Source organism: Stegodyphus dumicola, chromosome 9 (assembly GCF_044657685.1).
Source record: "Stegodyphus dumicola isolate Sdum_Otavi_A_Nest chromosome 9, ASM4465768v1".
Taxonomy (NCBI): domain Eukaryota; kingdom Metazoa; phylum Arthropoda; class Arachnida; order Araneae; family Eresidae; genus Stegodyphus; species Stegodyphus dumicola.
The window spans coordinates 159,566,418-159,588,131 of record NC_140776.1 but is presented as its reverse complement, the minus strand read 5'-3'; the positions used below and the strand labels follow the sequence as shown (position 1 = coordinate 159,588,131).

Sequence of the window (21,714 nt, the reverse complement as noted above, 5' to 3'; positions counted from 1 at the left end):
GTACGGGGTTCGTAGATTTGGAGTGAATAACGACGACACTTTATGAAGTATCGAAACACACTTTATTTAGACAATATTAATCAGGACAGCTCCAAAATCACATTTACAGTCGTCGAACTGTTATAAACACGCTGACACGTTCAGCGACACAGCCTTCACTGTCAGGCAATAGCGATGGAGACAGCTTCCTGCAAAGCACCAGAGTACAGCTCCCGACTCTGCTTGGTCGTTCCCGGAACTCCACGTACTCTCGAGACTCTCCACGCTACAACTCGCGATGCACTCGACGACACGAAGAGAACAGCTCCTGACTCTTCGATTCAGTCGTTCCCGGAGCTCAACACGCTCTCTCGACGATGCAGTAACCGCGATACACTACGAGACTTTTTCGGTGCACTCGACGATCCACTCGGCACTCGCTGCCCATCTGTCAACTCGATCGACTCCGCAAGGACTGAGTTGCTAGACGAGACACCAACTCTATACTGACTATCTGACACTCTAGACGAGGCACACCAACTGACCGCGGACCAGCAAGCATATAGCTTTCGGCTTGTGTTCGAGAACATTTTGGGCTAAACCGGTAAGAACTCGTTCCAGAAGGTTCTCCATATGTTCATGGTATATCGCCAATTTCGTCGCCAAATGGGCGATTTCTCGCCAAATGTGGCAACCTTTTCTTATATTGTCATTTTATGGCAACCCTAAACTTGCTTTGCGGGGAAGCTACTTACCGCGTCTGTATATTTCGTAACAATATGTTTCTTGCATAGGAAAACGTTGCCGATGCAACTGCACTGCCGATTATTCCTTGCTCTCACATTCACGTAAGTAAAACGAACCATCTCACAATAATTTTTTTTTGAAAATCACTCCATGACATCACAGCGAAATGTGCTGTTGAACTGTTCAGTCGTCTCATCCCTTTTGCAGACATCTGTTGTGTTGTGAAACAGAAGATCCGAAAAAAAATGGCAGTAACTTTGGGATGTTCAGCTTCAAAATAAATTAAGACGTGTAAAGCCTAGAATTGACAATTGGGAATTAACCAAAAATCGTAAGGAGGAAGTTCTTTTGACTCGCTTCAGAATTGGCCACACTAGAGTGACACATAACTACCTTTTAAAAGCTGAGAATGAGCCTGTTTGTTCAAATTGTAATGTTTGTCTATCTGTCCGTCATCCCCCCGGGGGTCGACGTAGAGAACTCTGCGAAGCTACTGGCTAAGATCTGTACCTAGGCAGTCTCGGCCACGGGGGTATAAAATTTATGAACTTGGTGGTTCTGAAGGCTCTGGGAAAGGTCACTTATCGGCCGGCCCCGGAGTCTGGCACGTCCTAGCGCGGCGTGGTTCTAGTAACCCGGGGGTCTCCCCCGGGGTCGCTGGGTAATGTCCCGCTGCGACGGGCTCGCCCAAGCGACTGGTAGGAGCATTAGACGACCGGTGGTGCCTGGGGTTTATCTCCAGGTGGTGCGCTGCTCTCCTGGAAGGTAAAAGTGGAGGTTGAACCTCCACGATGTGCCCAAAGGGGGAGTAGACCTGTAGTGGGCTTAAGTTCCCGGAGCAGGGAAGCCAAAATCCTCTATCTGTCCGTCATATTTTAATTGAGTGTCCATGTTTTAATAGTCTTCGTCTGAAATATTTTAATAGCTGTGACTTACCTCTCGACAATTTAATCGGAAGAGAGGTCAATATTAATTAATTTTATTATTTAAAAGAGACGGGCTTTTGTTATCTAATGTAATTTGTTTTGAAGACTGTGTCCTGAATTTTAATGTGTGCTTTTAACTTGTTTTTATATGACTTCATCCTCTGGATTTGGTACATTTGTATACTTGTTTTTAATTATTGTATTTTAATTTCATCATTTGTAATCATCCCATCTCGTGTTTGGCGCGCTATAATCATCTTTGGTTTTGCGCCATAATCTCTCACTCACTCACTCACTCACTCACTCCATGACAATGAGCTTCAACATACAACCACGAGGAGTTATCTCTTTTATAGCTGTCTCAGGTAAACAAGCATGACATTTCATGCCCCAACTTCAGCGTCTTTTTGACGAGTAAGACCAAAAGTTTTGTGCAACGAAAAACCTGTCGTGTCTGTCTAAGTTTAATTAATTTAAACTCTAATTTGAACTGTAAAAATTTGTTTAACGGTTTTTAACTCTATTTGGTGTTTTAGGTTTTTCTGTATTTTTTAATTTTTAATGAAGATGTTTTGAGTTTTTATGTATTTTTCCCTTGCCTCGAAATGAGAACTGAACTGACTGAATGAGAAATATATTTCTAATGAAATAGGTTTAAATGAAATGCAGCGAAAAATGTGTATAATTTAATAGGCCGTACAAGGAAATCATGCGCTGTCCACATCAGATTTTTTTTTTTTATCAGAACTGAAACTTTTTTAAACTATTTGTTCTGAAGTTCAACATCCAATAGTTTCTTTTATTATTCGTTAAACGAATTTTGGTAACTTTCCTTGCTCAGTTTTTCTATCTGTATGGAAATACTTTACTTTTTCATTGTTAAATGTATACTATGAGCTAATGGCCATATTTAAAGGTAAATGCAAGAAGTTTTTGTAAGACCATGTGATAACTAAGTGAAATCTTTCTCTTTCGCTGTCGTTTTTTGGCAACGAATCTTGTAACGCGCATGCGCCAATATAATAAACGCCCAGAAGGGCATTAATCCAGTCTCGAAACGGCATTTGGCGTCGAAGCACTTTAAATGTCTGAATCACTTTTCAAGTTGTTGCCACCAAATATTATCGCCCTGTGTTATATATGAAGAAATTAAATAGTGAAGAATCTTCATGAATGTACGTTTATTTCTCTCATTGTGGAAAAACAACGATGCTTAGAGCCATCAAATTTTGAATAACGTAGTACTCCACCTTCATATGGGCATCTGGAAGCTCAAATTTGGAATTTGTTTTATTGTTTGTTTCATAGTTTAAAACGAATTTGTGATTAAGAAACTCAACGAGCAGTGGCAACTTAGTGTGCGGAATAAAATATTTCTTATCTCCAGCGCACGAGACTGTCTATCGGAAATTCTAAAGATATGCTGTTTTTAAATATTTTTATCGCAAAGGGACGTTAGCCCAAATGCTCTTAATATATAAAATCTTAAATCTTTCAGATTTTTTTTTCTTTGATACAAGTGGTTTGATAGAATGATATTCGTTTTGCTTTTAAATGGCTGAGATTAGATTAAGAATAAATGAAAGATAATTTCAAAAAAAGTTAGTTTCGTTATTTCGTAGTTACAGCCCAGAACATGTATTTAAGTTGTGAAAAAATGCGTGTGAATTATCCGTGCTGTAATAGTATAATCATCTCTTCTCTACATATGATAAAAGAAAGTGTGTATCTTTCGTCCGTGCATTTGCGCGTAAGCTAATAAACCCAGGGCTACGAAATTTGGTATATAGGTGCATTTAGACAAGAGCCAGTGCACCTCGAAGCGATTTTTTTCAAAATTCGAATCAGATTTTATCTTTTCGATTTTATCGCATCGTTTTGAATAGTTTCATTCTTTTAGAAATGTGGTTTTGGCAATATTTTTTGATTCAGTTGTATACTGGACTGCTGATTGTTTAAAATCAGCACTGTTGCCACTTGGAAAATGAGGGCGATAATTCTGTGCAGATTTTAAATTTAATGTTTCTCTTGGTACTGGACGTTTGTTGAGATAAGGCAAGAAGTTGCTTAATTTATTTATTAGGATAATTAATATTTGTATTAAGGGATGTTTCTTAATTCATTGTAATTTTTTTATATGTAATGAACTTTTTTTTTTTTAATTTGTGGGTGTTTTTTATGAAGTTGTTCTGCAGAGTAAAATTCTGCGCAGTTTTTAAATTTAACTTTTGGTGTACCCTTCAGGCATTTTTCAAGTATATTTAAAACCAGACGAAGGCTGGCTCCTTAGTTGCTAGTATATTATAAATCATTAAGGAATTCAAATTTGCTTTACATGAGTCAAACAAGGTACTAGATCTACACTGGTGTGCAAAAATTAAGGACGAGACGCTTTTTTCAATATAACTTTGTACAAAAGCTTTCCAAATCAACACATTTAATACCGTAAGATCCCCAATACGTAAGGACATGAGTAATGTAAGCAACACTTACTAAAAGAGAAAGCAACACTTACTAAAAGAGCGCAATGCGACTGAAGGAAGAAACATTCCTGTGATGGGTATCCAGCAAGATACATTCGGTCTTTAATAGGGGATATGATCTCCCCTTAATGGCTAGGCAGGTTTCAGAGCGTCTGCCCATGCTGAGAATGAGGGTGTCAATAAGTTGTTGAGGCATTGCTGCCCATTCGTCTTGCAGCGCCAATCGAAGCTCCGGAATCGTTACTGGTGGTAAGGTACGAGCTGCCAAGGGTCTGCCTAGAACATCCCATACATGCTCGATGGGATTGAGATCCGGAGATCGTGCCGGCCAATCTATACGTTTAATATCCTCACTCTCTAAGAGCTGTTCGGCAGCTACTGTGCGATGACATGGTGCATTGTCGTCTATGAAAAGGAACTGCGGACCCGTAGCGCCTCTAAAAAGATGCACATATGGAAGAAGAATCTCGTTACAATAACGGGTCCCGTTGACTGAACCTGCGTCGAAGATGTGAAGGTCTGTACGACTACCAAGCATGATGCCTCAACAAACGAGAACACCACCACATCCATACCTGTCCCTTTCAATGATGTTCGAGGGATGATTGCGGCTTCCCCGCTCTCTCCAGATGAGTATGCGATGAGAACCGCTACTCAGACTGAATCTGCTCTCATCTGTAAAGAGTACTCGTCCCCATTCATTGTCTCTCCAATTCCGGTGTTCCCGGCACCACAGAGAACGCCTTCTCCGATGGGCAGGCGTTAGAGGTACACACCGTACAGGGCGTCGTGCAAACAGCAAACAGACCACTACCGTGCAGTCTTCTGGCCACGGTAAAACGCGATATCGGTCGTCCAGTCGCCTGTGTCGTGTGTATAGCGATTTCTCCCGCTGTCTGCCGCCTGTTTCTTCTGGCCTGTAAGGCAATATATATATATCTACGGGTGTGGTTCCTCATGGACGACCACTACTAAACCCCCGGATAGCTGTTCCTGTAGTTTGAAATTGTCTCCAAAGTCATGAAACGATGCTGTGAGCAATTCTGAACTCTGCAGCCACACTTGTCACACTGCGGCCTTCCTCCAACTTCCCAATGATTCGACCTCGGGTAAAAGCATCCAGATGTCGTCTAACAGATTAATTATTCGCCATTTCTCGCTGAGGCAGCAACTCGGTGTGATTTTAACTGCTATACGGCGTGCAATCTCTTTGCCAGAAATACTGATCTTACACCGACGACATGCTTTATACTATTCAGACACTCCCCCATTACGTCTACATGCATATCTGCGCATGTGCTACCGTACATCACCTTACTTAATCTCCTGATTGGTCTTTCTGTTCGCTCTGCCTCTTCGTTCAGCTGATATGCTAATTTTTCGACTTCGTCCTTAATTTTTGCACACCAGTGTACTTTTAAAAGCATTTAAAAATAAATATGGCAATAAAAAACTGTATGACTTCACTAAATGTGAAATCCTCTGATAATGGTTCCTTTACTTAAAGAGAATAAAAAAAGGCTGTTCATAGTATTATAATAAATTGTATAATCTAAAATTCTAGAATTTGAAGTTTTATTGTATTAACATTCTTTGAATCTTTACTTACCAAAATTCCTCAATGCTTCCGAACCATGTTAATGGGCATAGAAAAACTGATAAAATTATTATCCAATATCCGTAATCCAAATAAAAGAAGTAACTCATCATCGACTGGGCTATCTGAGCAGACAGCAAAAGATAAACAATTGCAATTCCTATTAAAGTGATGTGTAAAATTGCAGTTACGGAATACCTAAAATAAAATTAAAGATTATTATGAAATGCTTTTGAAATAGCAACACAAGTAAAAAATGAAAGTTTCTTTCAGTTTTAAACAAATACTTATAGATTAAATTAATGCAAATTTGCGAGAACAGCAATTAAAAATATAAAAGTTGAAAATATACAAATCATTGTTACAAAATAATCTCTACATATAATAGAAGAAAGAGTATGTGCGTCTTTCGTTCGTGCTGTGCGTAAGCTAATAGACCCAGGGTTACGAAATTTGGTATATAGGTACTACATCTAGACAAGAGCCAGTGCATCTGGAAGCGAGTTTTTCAAAATTCGAAACAGATGCTTTTTTTATTTTATATTTTCGATTTTATTGCATTATTTTGAATAGTTTTATTCTTTTAGAAATGTGGTTTTGGCCAGAGTTTTTCATTCAATTGCATACTGGACTGCTGATTGTTGAAAATCAGCACTGTTGCCACTTGGAAAAATGAGGGCGATAATTCTGTGCAGTTTTTAAATTTAATGTTTCTCTTGGGAACGGGAAGTTTGTTAATTTATTTATTAGGATAATTAATATTTGTATTAAGGGATATTGCTTATTTCACTGTAATTTTGTTATATGTAATAATTTTTTTATGAAGTTGTTCTGCAGAATAAAATTCTGAGCAGTTTTTAAATTTAACGTTTGGTGTTCTCTTCAGGCATTTTCTCGGTACATTTAAAAGCCAGACGAAGGCTGGTAGCGTAGCTGCTAGTTTATTAATATAAAATCGTAACTTATGCATGTAAAAGTTTATAAAACTAATATTTATTTAATTTTTGAATAGTTTATTTACACAATTTTTATGTAGAGTACATTAAAATAATATGCACACACTTAAATATTAGTAACAAAGAAATTGTTTATGATGACGTAATTGGATATATCGTACTTGAAGCTGTAATCTCTACACTGAGTATATGTAAACGTGTATAGACTTTCTCTCCTTTTTAGTTTAGTAGAGGGAAAGCATTCACAGCTAACTGCAGTTTCTCTGAGTAATGGGAAGTGGATTTAAAATGAGGTTGGGAAATTGAGAAAGTGCATGAGGACAGAATTTCATAATTCCACCTGTGTAAAGATCATAAGATTATATGATAATTTTGAAGGGAAGGAATTGTAGGCGTGTATAAAAAGCGATTCAGCAGGAAGAGAACGATGAATGAAGGAAGTGCAGACAAACGTTAAAGTTTAGTAAAAGTTTAAAGAAAAACACCGACACTGGAAGATTGGCGAAATGCAGCTAAGACCATCTGTACTTCCTTTTTCCCTGGAAGTCATGTCGATCTATTCTGCAGTGTTGCAGACTATGCATTGCTGCCAGTTATTGTCATTTTGAACATCTATAACGAAATGGCAACAAAAGTGTTCATATTTGCTGTTATTAATGTTTTTGTTTTTGTTATTACCGTTCAAAGAGCATATGCGTATTTTTAGAACGTCTGTATATTTATATGCTTACAATTTACATAATTGTTGCTTCAGTATTTATGCAAAATTGTGTTTTTATATTGTTACGAATTTTGTATATATATGTAAATAATTGTAGTGAAATTATATGTAAATTGTAGTGAAATTATATGTAAATTGTAGTATCGTTTTCATAATGTAACATGAAAGGCCTCATGAAGAGAAGCTTAACCGGCTAATTGGCGAGATAACACCAAGCTGGCGATGGTTTTGGCCGACTAATTTTTGTCTCCAAACTTACCGACAATTTGGCAGCATTTGGATCCGATCCTTGAGTAACTGTTACTTGATCTGTTCGATCCCTATGTAACTGTGACTGTATATGGCTTCCAGCAATTTTGAGAAATCGAAGGGACTGGAAATTTCTCGACGGCCGGATAAAAACTATATAAGACCAGAGGAAGGATCAGTTTTTTATTTTAATTCAGAGTCAAGTTCAAAGTTTAACCTCAGAGTTATTGATGGCATTAAACGATTACTGTGGGAGCTTACGCATTGATGCATTTTATAGTATTATTATTGTTTAATGTTCTTAGTAGTTTGAAGCGTATATATTGACTGTGCTCTACTATAGTGAAAAGAGCTGTGCGAGTACTTTTGTGAAAAGTTCCAGAACTGTAAAGTGTTTCTTTTAGGGAAATAAATTTTATCAAGCTATCAATTGTTCTGTGTGCATTTAATCCATTACGAAGCCGTTACTCACGTAACAATATGTTATTTTTTTTTTAATTCCTACTATTAGAATTAAAGAATTGTAGTTTTATAGAGTTGGATGAAACAGATGTAATGTCCCACTATGTAGCGAAAATTCTCCCCATATCTCTATGCTGCCGTGATATTGTTACAAAATGTGCAGGCGCGGTAAGATGGCTTCCCCGCAAAGCAGTCTTAGGGTCGCCATAAAATGGTAAGGGAAGGCAGGGTTGCCACATTTGGCGAGAAATCGCCCATTTAGCGACAAAATCGGTGATATGCCATGGACCGATGGAGAACCTTTTGGGACGATTTCTTACCGGTTTAGCCCAGAATGTTCTCGAATACAAGCCGAAAGTTATATAAACCCTGCTGGTCCGTAGTCGGGGAGTGCGCCTCGTCTAGAGTGCGAGATAGTTAGTCTCGAGTTAGTCAGTCCGTGCAGAGTTGATCGAGTGACAGCCGGGCAGCGAGTGCTGAGTGGGTCATCGAGTGCACCGAAGGAGTCTCTTGGTGTATCGTGGTTAGTGCATCGTCCAGAGAGCGTGTTGAGCTCTGAGAACGATTGAACCGAAGAGTCGGGAGCTGTGCTCTGTGAGCTCATATGAAATGCACGTCTCATGCTCACATAATCAGCCACCACTTGTGGCGATGCAACTTAAAGTAACAATTAAATACAAGAATTGACTAAGCATAATAATATTGGCTCAGAACTTCTCATAGGCTTAGCAGTTAAATGCTGGCAGCAATAACGCAAAGCCGAAGGATTATAAGCTGATCAGAGCTAGCGAAAACTAGTAAAGTGGCCTCGAGAAGCATAAACACTCTCAGTCTTATAATCTGAAAACTCCAGCCTGAATATTGTCTGATTTACATTTCTAGTGAGGAAGCGGAAATAAATAGTTATAGTAAAGGTCTAAATCACAATAGCTGGTTAATTAAAATAATAATAACCCTGTAGAGTCATTAGGTGTTTTGGAAGCAGGAGTACATGATAAATGAGCAATGCCTCCACAAGGACTTAAACCTGGACCTCTCGAATCTGCTACAGTTACACCACGAAGGCATGCTGGAAGGAGGGAGAAAATATCTTATGTAGTCTCCCTTTTAAAAGGTGACTGGGGATTAGGGGATTCAATCTTCAAATCTTGGTGGTGACAAATTATCTACCGGGACGTTTTAGTTCGGGCGCCACTGTAGTGCCATTAGGTTATTTTGATTCTGGAGACTCGAAAAATGAGCAAGAACCTCACCGGGACTTGAACCTGGACCTTTCGAATATGCATCGAGTGTGTTACCGTTACACAACCAGAGCATGCAGAAAAAAACCTTATATACAAACCATTTAAAACGGCGACTGGGGATTAGAGAACCCAACCGCCACATCCTGGTCGTGAAGAATCATCATTCACCACCTTTCAGTGGAGGCTCCAATGTAGAGAAATTAGGGGTTTTTTGTTTTTTGAAGCAGGTGACTTGAGAATTCTGCAATACCCTCGCTTGCACTCGAACCTGGACCTCTTAAATACGCGCCGAGTGTGTGCTACCGTTACATCACGAAGGTGTGCATAAAGGAGGGATAAAATACCTTATAACCCTACAAATTCGTCCAAAAGAGTTCCAAGAAAAATTTCATCAAATCGTGGTGGAAAACAAAATTTTCGTAATGGAAAATATTCATATAAAAGAGCAAGCAGTAGGTGAATTGCCTCATCTCAACTAGGTATCTAAATCCAGCGGTTTTAAAGCTGTTCTCCATAGAACGCATGAGATTTTATGCCTCATTCTTTCCGAAGTCAAAATGAAAATTCAAAATTATATTTGAGTATCACCCAGATCGTAAAACTAATCGTTTAAAATTAATGAATAAAGTATTTTCTATTGTTATTATTATTTAAAATAATATGAAGTCCATGAGATTTTATGATGTAATGAAATGATAATTTTTCTTTCATTTTCTCACTTAGTGTGCGTGACATTTTTATATTTTCTTTGTTTTTTAACATTTATTTTTTTTTAGTAAGCCGGGGGATCTAAAAATTCGTATAAAGTGTTCAGAAACGTTCTCATCACACCTTTATTTTCGAAATGGTTGCTCGTAACTATTTCGATGCATAATTTATGCATAAAATACGTATGTGTTATGTTTACTTTATGCTCGTAAACATAAGCTTCTGTCCTTTCAATCACAGTTAGGAAAATGTTATTCTCATTATAAAATGTATGACTCCTGGTACGTCAAAAATTGACAGGTATATTTAGTTTTGAAGTTCGATACCTTGATTTAAATAGCTGTAAATAAAATTTTCCGTGTGAGAAAAAGGTAAAGAATTCCAAGAAACCTGCGGAATATTTCAAGGAAAGGTAAGCAGACACATTATTTGATCAATTATTATTAAATGTTGAAGGTAAAAATTAGAAAATAGAAATTAGAAACACACATAAAAAAGCAAAAGTAGCTTTCGTATTGTTATACTGCCAACATCTAACATCATTCGCACATATAAAAAATAAAAAATATTTATAGCTTAATGAAATTTTCGGCATTAGTTTAGGATTCTAAAGTCATAAAACTGCATAACAATAAAGAATTTGAAGTTAAATAACGTATTTCTAATGCTTCAAAATTAAAAAAAAATTTGTTTATAAAATCTTTCGGCAAATGCTTCAAAATTAAAAAAAAATTTGTTTATAAAATCTTTCGGCATACCAATTGCAACAAAATTATAAATTAAAGAACATTATACACTAGTGAATCATAAAAGAATATCACTAAATGAAATTCAAGCTAAAAAATATCAACCTTGAAATATTGTAATTTATTTCCTTACCGCTCTTCGAGAAAAATTGAAAATGACGTCAAAAATCCAAAAATTGGAGTTAAATAGCTTGTTAAATTTTTTGTCATAAGTGAGTGAAATTGTTTTGTATTTTACGTTTTGCAATGAATGTAACGTTTTTCTCCCGGGGACAATAAAAATATTGATTTCGTATTTTATGTATATTATATAAAAACATGAATTTTTGCGTAATCTAAAACATTTTTATGTGTCTAATATCAATGGTTGCGAAAATAGGCGCTGAATAAGGACTTTTTTGGACGCTGTGTACATACTAGTAGTACTGAGTTGACAACGTTTGAAGATCACTGTTCTTAACAATTGTGTCGCACCAGGATTTCTTGCGATCTTTTTCTTCAAGCTCTGTAATTTTTAGGCTCATTTAGCCATGTATTACCTGTTTATGTCTACAGTTTGGGACATAAGTAGCAAATAACGTCAAATATAAGCATGCCATAAAATGACATAACTAGCTAATGACGTCAAATGTAAGTAGACATAAATAGCAAATGACGTCAAATGTAAGTAGGCATAAAAATAGTAAATGACGTCGTATGTCTACAGTTTTCAAAGTGTAGACGTAACTGATGAAACGAAGTTTACAGAATATTTTTATAGATTTATTATTTATTCAGTGCCATGTTTCTTATTTTTTTAGTTTCATATTTTTATATATATATATATTTTGTACTTTTGACTTTAAATATTTTTTGTATTACTCGCCATTAGACATAATATAAAAAAATTACTATTCTCAGCTCATTTGTGAAGAATGTAAAGGTGAAAATTAATTCTATAAGCAGGAGACCTTAATACATGCTTCTAATTTAATTTTGAAGCAAATATAAACATTCTTTGATACTGAATTAACAGGGTGAAAAAAGATGATCTAGTAAACAGTCGTAGTTAAAGATACATAAATTATGTATCAAATGCATTGAAAATATAATAACGTATAAACCTTTTGCTCTTTCGGTGGGAGCATTTAATTCTTCAAGAACAGTCAACCTGTCACATTTGAACTGCTTGACTGCAGACGAGAATATAATAGAATTACATTTTTGTTTTACATAAAAAAAAAACTTGAATGAATGATAATACGAAGGCATACTTTTGGTATTTTCTTAAGAACATGTACAAATTCTACGTCTGTTATGTGGAATGAATGTAGACGAATAAACAGATGGTGAACTGTCGTACTTCAGTCGATTTCTTATGATGAAGCATTCGTGCATTTCGTAATCTTTTAAAGAAACTGCCACTTTTCAAACGAAAGAAAAATGGGTAAATCTGTTTCTTAGTTCTTAACATCAAAATCACCAGAAGCAAAAATGAATAGTCATATAATTTATGTATGGAATTTAATTTCTCAGATCGAAATATTGGCATCAGTTAAGAAAGCTAGAACTTCAGTCCATAAGTTTGACTTACTAAGTTCGCAGTTTAAGATGATATTCAAGACTTCTTCCCGAAATAAAAGGAAATAAACTTCCTTTGAATGAAATGAGTCGAAACAAAATTTTCTAAGCTGTGTTTTGCTATTGAATATATACAAATCTGAGTTACATTGAAACGCGTTAAATTGCAAATTTTATAACTGCTGTGGCCAATCTTATAAGTCAACAAAATTCGTTTTCACATCAGTTCTTTAAAAGTCACTAGTATATCGAAGCAGAAACACGAATTAAAATTGCTCCCAGCTTAAAAAGATATAACCAGATAATGTAATATATAGTCAGAACTATAACATTTCAGCTGTATTTATTTGCAATTTATTTAATATCCCGAAATTTGAAAGAATTCAAAATTTTGAATATTCTTGACTGAAAATCTTTGGAATTAAGTGTTGAGAAATGTAATGCGAACTTTTGAGATTTGCGATGTGCTTCAGAAGTAGAGGCAATAACATGCAAACCATGTTAAATTTTTTTCCTCTGATTTCAAAGATTTTCTCATAATTTGCCTCACGTTTATGTTCACAAAACGAAACTTTAAGTATCCTGACCGTTGATCGATATCCTTTCTGATAAAACAATGTTAGCCCTCATTTCTGTTATCATTGCTTTTATTTCAAAGTTCAAAAACGTATAAAGAGTAAAAGCCGTTATTTGAAATGACGCTATATAGATATATTAAATATGTGATTATGTTTTGTTGCTTCATTTATTGTGAATTTATCAGGTATGTAAGTGTAGATTATTTTATCGCACAAATAAACTGAAATAAACTAAAATAACAAGTATTTACTTTCAGTGTATGACGAAACAATGATAACGCGGCATAATTTTTCAACCTGCCGTTTTCTTTACTTTTAGAAAACATTTTACCATTTACTTCCCCCCCCCCCCCCGCCTTACTTTTCTTTCCCATTTACTTGTTTTAATTCAACAGGAAAACTTGCATATAGCACTGACGTATAAAATTTTTTGTGAATTTTCTAAGCAAATATGGTTTTAAGACTTAGTAATGATTCGTTTGAAATACGACTGATTCAAAAATTTATCATAAATGCAAATTTCAAAATTCACACTTTCAAGTAATCCAGGTTTTAAATGCAACTTGGGAATATGCAAGTAGAATCACAGTTCAGAGCTGTTACTTGCTAAAGGTTTTTAATTTGGAATACATATTTAAAAAATACTTTGCTTCTTTAAATACCGATAAATTTAAAAAAGTGTGCTTTATATAATATTGCAAAGGATTTCATAAAGCGGTACTTTTCAAAAGTATTAGAGTCGCAACCCAAATGTGTGCAGTTACATGCCTACATGCGATTCATATGCAGTTACCATTGTATGCGATTCACATTCATACGATGGCACCAGGAGCAAAAACAGAATGAAAAGAAACAGAGACGAAAATAATGCAAAAATAAAATAAAATAAATACTATTATTGATGTTTGACTTTAACTGAATGTATATTAAAAAAATCTGATATGTACACCACATGATATCCTTGTACGGAATATTAAATTATGCGCATTTTTTCTTGCATTTTATTTAAACTTATTAGATTGAATTAAACCAACTTCGCCGACAGCGCATAAACCACAAAAGAATAAATGCATTCTTTAAAATTCACTTTATTTACCATAGCGACACTCTGGCGCTAGGTTTACTTAACAGTAGTATATTTCATTCATATTATAACTCAGAATGTACAAAATGTGTATCGTTTAAAGAATTATCTAATCGTTGCCACATGTTCTATTCAAATACTATAACAAAGCTAGAACTATGTATAAAAGAAATTAAGCAAACAAAACAAAAAAGAAACAGTTTTTCACAGACGATTGAGTATTTCTCATTCAATTAATTCCGTTTTCACTTCGCGACAAGGTAAAAATACATAAAAACTCAAAATATCTATATTAAAAATTACGAAGTAAATCTTAAACACTTATGTCCTCGAAAAAATTCCAAAAAGAATTAAGCATGATTTAATTGGCAATAATAAATGAATGCGTTATCTCTGTTGTTGCGAAGCTCACTTTCTCTAGATTGGCAACAAATCCACTAGTCTCCTGTTTCAAATGTAAACATCAATGGCCGCCATTAAAAACAGGCTTAGCGGCAATTAAACAACTTTAAAATTGCTGATAATTCTAAAAATATTGCACACAGATTTACTAAACGCATAAAATCCTTAACCGGAAGATAAAAACAACATAATTCAATCATTTTTAAAGCAAAAAATGTACAATTTACAAACATATAAGAGTAAAGAAACAGATCACTGAGCCGGGTAATAGAGTGGATATATATATAAATATATTTATATACGTTTGGTGCGGCCGATTGCAACCAAAATACGAGGTGCACATCTACATGTTATAGCAGTCCCTATATACAAAATTTCAACGTTCTGAGGCTACTCGTTTTTGAGCTATGCGAGATACGTACGTACTCAAGCACGTTCGTACAGACGCCACGAAAAATTCTCTTCAGAATTCATTTTAAAGTAGTTTTATAATTTTTTCAAGGAAAAGAGTATTTTATTCTGTCCTTACGTACAGATATCACTCAAAAACATCGTTAAATTGCATTCGATAGCGATCAAAATGGATATTTTCGTTGAAATATGCCGCCTGAAACTTTTCGCGATTACAATACTTCCTTTTTACTTCGTACAAGGAAGTAAAAAAAGAATTTTGAAACCTTTTGGGGATCCATATTTTTGAAATTGTTTCCATAACCACTGCTGAATCGCTACCATAATTTGAGAATTAGAAAGTGAACATATCATAGATATTCATTGTGATTTCTTTGCATCTACATGTTCAGAAACTTCCAACAATCAGGCATTATAAAGATTAAGTACCAATTTCAGGGACAATGAATATTTCTGTTATTCCAATATGCAAAAAGCTTTCTCTTTCGTTGATGTTGTTGCCATTTTGAATATCAGCGCCTATAATGAACATTTCGGAAATAGAAACGTTTCAGTGTTTACTTGAATATTATTCAGGAAACAATTTCTTTATTATGCTGAAGTTTTGGGAAACAAAATCCTTGCTTAAAGCGGAAAGATGTTAAAGGAAGCAAAATGTTGTAGGGTTTAATTTAACCCATTGCATTCCATATACCTTCTGGTAGAATATAAAAATTACACACCAGAAAAAAAAAAGTTTCGCTAGTTCACACCGTACTAGCAATGTTCAATGGTTTTCAATCGTTGAACTCTGGTAGTTGCTGAGTAGCCTGGGTAATGAACAATAAAACACTGCAGAATAAGAAATTATTTCACAGAGACAACATCAGCTGTAAAAACAACGAGAAAAAATGTCTTGGAGTTAGTTGTCTCACAGTCGAAAAATAGTTTTTGGGGCAAAGAATAAGAATAGCTCTTATAAATTGTAACTTAAGATCTCTAGAATAGGAAACTTTTAGGCAGCGATTACTGTTTCTTTTACAGCGATACTTCTAAATTGAATTATTGAATAATACTTCTAAACTGTAACTCTTTAAGATTTGCAGAATAGCTATAGGATGCGATTACGGTTTCGTTTAATATTATTACAAAGAAATTGCTTGCATTTTGATGTAAAGAAAAATGATAAATTTTTACATTAATTTTTTTATCCTAATGTAATTTAAAATTTTCAGGAAACCGAAACTGTATTGTTCAACAGAAAGTAGCATGGAATGAGTTTATCTTTTCTTAATTCAAATGAATATAATACCTCAAACTGTGTGCGTCATAGAGACCTTATTAACATCTGCTGCAGCAAATTTAACCTTTTTAATATGCACCAAAATTCTTTGTTATAAACGTTAATTTATATTTGATACAAAGAAATATTTTCAGATCCTTTGAAATGTTATCTAGAAAAGTTTGAGTTCGCTAGCGGCTGAGCGATAAGACAAGTGGGTGCTTCATGTGGTCAACATTTAGAGGAACCACCAGGTAATATTACTGATCCAAGCCCTCAAAAATTGCTACAGTTCAGTTATTTTTCTCTCTTTTTCTTTTTACTTCCTTGTACGAAGTAAAAAGGAAGTATTGTAATCGCGAAAAGTTTCAGGCAGCATATTTCAACGAAAATATCCATTTTGACCGCTATCCAATGCAATTTAACGAATGTTTTTGCGTGATATCTGTACGTAAGGACAGAATAAAAGACTCATTTCCTCCAAAAAATTATAAAACTGCTTTAAAATTAATTCTGAAGAGAATTTTTCGTGGCGTCTGTACGAACGTATGTACGTACGTTTGTATCTCGCATAACTCAAAAACGAGTAGCCTCAGAACGTTGAAATTTTGTATATAGGACTGCTATAACATGTAGATGTGCACCTCGTAGTTTGGTTGCAATCGGCCGCACCAAACGTACATAAATATATTTATATATATATCCACTCTGTTACCCTGCTCAGTAATCTCAGTTTCTTTACTCTTATATGTTTGTAAATTATAGATTTTTTGCTTTAAAAGCGATTGAATTATGTTGTTTTTTTCTTCCGGTTAAGGATTTTATACCTTTAGTAAATCTGTAGGCAATATTTTTAGAATTATCAACAATTTTATAGTTGTTTAAGTGCCCCTAAGCCTTTTTTATGATCGCGGCCATTGATTGTTTACATTTGAAACAGCAGACTAGTGGATTTGTTTCCAAGCTAAAGAAACTTAGCTTCGCAACAACAAGGATAACGCCTTCATTTATTATTGCCAATAAAATCATGCGTAATCCTTTCTGGAATTTTTTCGAGGACATAAGTGTTTAAGATTTCCTTCGTAATTTTTAATATAGATATTGAGTTTTTATGTATTTTTACCTTGTCGCGAAGTGAAAACGAAATTAATTGAATGAGAAATACTCAATCGTCTGTGAAAAACTGTTTCTTTTTTGTTTTGTTTGCTTAATTTCTTTTATACATCAATCTAGCTTTATTATAGTATTTGAATAGAACATGTGGCAACCATTAGATAATTCTGTTCTTTAAATGATATAAATTTTGTGCATTCTGAGTTATAATATGAACGAAATATAATACTGTTAAGTGAATCTAGCGCCAGAGTGTCGCTATGGTAAACAAATGCTAGAGTGAATTTTAAAGAATTCATTTATTCTGTTGTGGTTTATGCGCTGTCGGCGAAGTAGATTTAATTCAATCCAATAAGTTTAAATAAAATGCAAGAAAAAATGCGTATAATTTAATATTCCGTACAAGGAAGTCATGTGGTGTACACATCAGACTTTTTAAAATAAGCATTCGTGCTGGAAATCAATAAAATTAATCTTTCTAACGTTTAAAATTAACATGGTTATAAAACGGATTATCGAAATCCTCCGTTTGTGGTTTCATGGTAGCATGTCTAGCTAGTGGGCTACATTTCATAGGACTGACACGGCTTGGGGTAGAACCGACACTCTCACATAATCGACACCAGCATATGATTAACAGTTTAAAATAGAAATTTTGATTATAATGTAGTTATGAGTTAGAGGATTAATGCACATTTATTACCTTCCCAGAGTAATAACAGGTATATGGTCGACACTTCACCGGAACAACAGTGGCACAGGATTAACAACGGTATACAAAGTAATGGAATTGGTTAGGAACATACATATCTAAATTTAACTTTAAAAGAAAATGTGATATTTAAATTCGCAAACTGACCTCATCCATCGGCCAAATGCTCTCAGTCCCATGGCTGGATAGGGGTATCTGAATTTTCCGCGATATTCTTCCCATCGCTCTTCTAGAATGATCCATGTACGCCCCAAAATAAGAGCGCTATACCAACTGTTCACACAGGCTAGAGCAATCAGCAATAGACCGTACCATCCTGAAATTAGACAAAAGTGATTATTTGTTTAGTACATTTCCATGTTAAAGTGCAGAAGAATTTTAAACTGCGAAATTTATCCAGCTCCGAAATAATAAGGAAGGGATTTAAAAAAAGAAATAAGCGTAAGATGCTGACTAGCAGGTCTGTTGTTGAAATACATTTTTACAGAATCACTGTCGTGATAGTTTTTTCGCATTTTTCTCATGCAGTACTTAAAATCTGTGGCCCCTGGTAGTGACTGTGTGTGCGGCCTTTGGTAGTCATTATGATGGGGGTCCTTAAGAAAGATATAAATAAAGAATAAAAAACTCAACCTGATAAATGATCACTTTGTTAAAAAGTAATGCATATTTGTTTAAAAATTAAGAGTGTTAAAAGTGCTACTTTTACAAGTAAGAAAAGTAAAATATATGTAAAACGTAAAGGCGAAACGCACTCCAACGAGGTACATTTCATTACAAAAGCAAATTTTACAGTGCAAACTACAGGGGTTGGACAAAAATATGGAAACACCTTTAAAAAAACATGTTTCTCTGCTTAATATGGTGTAGGAAACCCGTTGGCATCCAAAACAGCTTGCAGTCTTCTCGGAATAGATAAATACAGTTCCTGTATGTTTGGCAATGGAATATTATACCATTCTTCCTGCAAAACGGTGGCAAGTTCAGATAACGATGTTGGCGGTGGATAACGAGAACGCACTTTCCGTTCCAATGTAGACCACAAAGGTTCGATAATATTCAGGTCTGGCGACTGTGGTGGCCAGGGGAGATGGGACAACTCATCCTCGTGCTCAGAAAACCAGTACTGGACAATGTGAGCTGTGTGAACAGGGTCTTTGTCGTCTTGGAAGACACCATCACCATCGGGGAACAAAGTTTGTACCATGGGATGAACTTGATCGGCCAAAATGTTCACATAAGTCTTGGCAGTCATGTGCCCTGACACAGTTATCATGGGGCTAGCAGAGAACCACGATATGGCTGCCCAAACCATAACAGAACCCCCGCCATGTTTCACTCTTGGCAACAAGCAGTCTGTATTATAGGCTTGAGATGGCGTTCTCCAGACGTAAACTCGGCCAGAAGTGGGAAACAATGTGAAAGAAGACTCGTCAGACCATATTACTCGCTTCCACTGCTCTATAGTCCATGCTTTTTGACTTAAACACCACCTTTTCCTGTTACGGGCATTAGCATCACTGATGAGTGGCTTCTCAATTGCAGCATGGCCAGCAATTCCCTGTTTAGGAAGCTCCCTTGTAATTGTTTTGGTACTCACAGGGTTCGGTAACACAACATTCATTTCAGCAGTAACTTTTGCAGCTGTGGTCTTCTTATTTTTCGTCACAATTGCCCTTAATAATCGTCTGTCACGATCACTCAGGACACACTTTCGTCCGCGCTGTGATTTAGCAGATTATGTTTTTCCGCTTTTCAAATATGCGGAATAAATCTTCTATACAGTCCTCTTGAAACACTAAACACCTCGGCTACCTTGCTTACGGAAGCACCCACCATACGTGCTCCAACAATCTGCCCACGTTCGAAGTCTGTTAACTCTGACATAATGCAATGACAACCTCACATAACAGTACTCCGACAACAACTGAACTGTTTACCACATTTACGAAGTTGTATAGGTGGCGTCAGTAGTCATAAACGCCAGCGCCACCTACATATTTCATTAAAATCAATCTTTCTTTTCAAACATGCATTTCACAAGGTGTTTCCATATTTTCCATATTTTTGTCCATCCACTGTATTTAAAAGAAAATAGTTTTCCTGCTTGTTAGCTATTTCTATTTGGCTTTTTAGTTGTTGACTTGTTTATTATTTTAGATTGTAAACTTTACGCACCAAAAAAAAAAAAAAAAAAAAAAGGCTTTCGAGTCAAGCGTTTTGAGATTTTATTTTTAGGAAAAGAGGACCCTAAACGGACCTTTATGAGGACAGGGTGACCCAATTAATTTGTATAAACATTTTTCCAATAATCAAAAGTTGGATTTTTTTCAGTTTATAGACACCAGAAATATTGCCTTCTCTTCTGCATATATTTGTACACGCAGGATTAATTTCCGGGAAACAGAATTCAACAATTAGGATCATATTGTTAAAAAATCAGATAAAATTGTTGCACCTGACACCCTTGTCCGGCCTATTAAATTATACACAATTTTGCTGCATTCATTTAAACATATTTCCTTGAATTATTTTAACCAATTTCTCAAGGTAAGTTGAAAATGCCACCAAAAATTGCAAATTTTGAAATTAAATAGCCTGATCAATTTTGTTTCGTAAGGGAGTCAAACTTCTTGTAATATTGTTTTTTCGAAATGAGCATAAAACGTTCCCAAATATCAGTATGGAAACCGAAAGACCACGTTAAACCTATATTTAGTTATTTGACGAAAATTAACTTTTATTTTTTAAATATAAATTGCCAAAACATGAATATTTTCATCATTTAAAACCCTTCTGTAAATAGAAGTATATGACTACAATCAGCGATTTCAAAAATAAAAGACCAAGCAAGACCTTTTTCAGGTAAAAGAATGGGTATAAATAAACCGGTTAAGGAGGTGATTATAGTCGAGTAGGGGATGGCTACATGTATATGCCACAACCTATTCAGTATATATATATAAGGATATATGGGGTAGATATATATACATATACTCCTTACCCTATACATACATACATATACACTGGTGTGCAAAAATTAAAGTCGAAAAATTAGCATATCAGCTGAACGAAGAGGCAGAGCGGACAGAAAGACCAATCAGGAGATTAAGTAAGGTGATGTACGGTAGCACATGCGCAGATATGCAGGTAGACGTAATGGGGGAGTGTCTGAGTAGTATAAAGCATGTTGTCGGTGTAAGATCAGTATTTCTGGCAAAGAGATTGCACGCCGTATAGCAGTTAAAATCACACCGAGTTGCTGCCTCAGCGAGAAATGGAGAATAATCAATCTGTTAGACGACATCTGGATGCTTTTACCCGAGGTCGAATCACTGGGAAGTTGGAGAAAGGCCGCAGCGTGACAAGTGTGGCTGCAGAGTTCGGAATTGCTCACAGCATCGTTTCACAACTTTGGAGACAATTTCAAACTACAGGAACAGCTATCCGGGGGTTTAGTAGTGGTCGTCCATGAGGAACCACACCCGTAGATATATATATATTGCCTTACAGGCCAGAAGAAACAGGCGGCAGACAGCGGGAGAAATCGCTATACACACGACACAGGCGACTGGACGACCGATATCGCGTTTTACCGTGGCCAGAAGACTGCACAGTGGTGGTCTGTTTGCACGACGCCTTGTACGGTGTGTACCTCTAACGCGTGCCCATCGGAGAAGGCGTTCTCTGTGGTGCCGGGAACACCGGAATTGGAGAGACAATGAATGGGGACGAGTACTCTTTACAGATGAGAGCAGATTCAGTCTGAGTAGCG

At 35.7% G+C, this 21,714-nt stretch overlaps 1 protein-coding gene across 2 annotated transcripts in view; it reads right to left on the bottom strand.

Annotated features, from left to right (window-relative positions):
- Positions 1-21,714, bottom strand: part of LOC118188834 (uncharacterized) — a 66,241-nt gene that overhangs the window by 23,188 nt on the left and 21,339 nt on the right. For both annotated transcript variants that reach the window (XM_085824272.1, XM_085824274.1), the window contains 2 exons: positions 18,087-18,255; positions 5,745-5,930 (listed from right to left, as the gene is read on the bottom strand). In XM_085824272.1, coding sequence (XP_085680398.1) covers positions 5,745-5,930; positions 18,087-18,255 — 355 coding nt within the window. The remainder of the gene's footprint in view (positions 1-5,744; positions 5,931-18,086; positions 18,256-21,714) is intronic.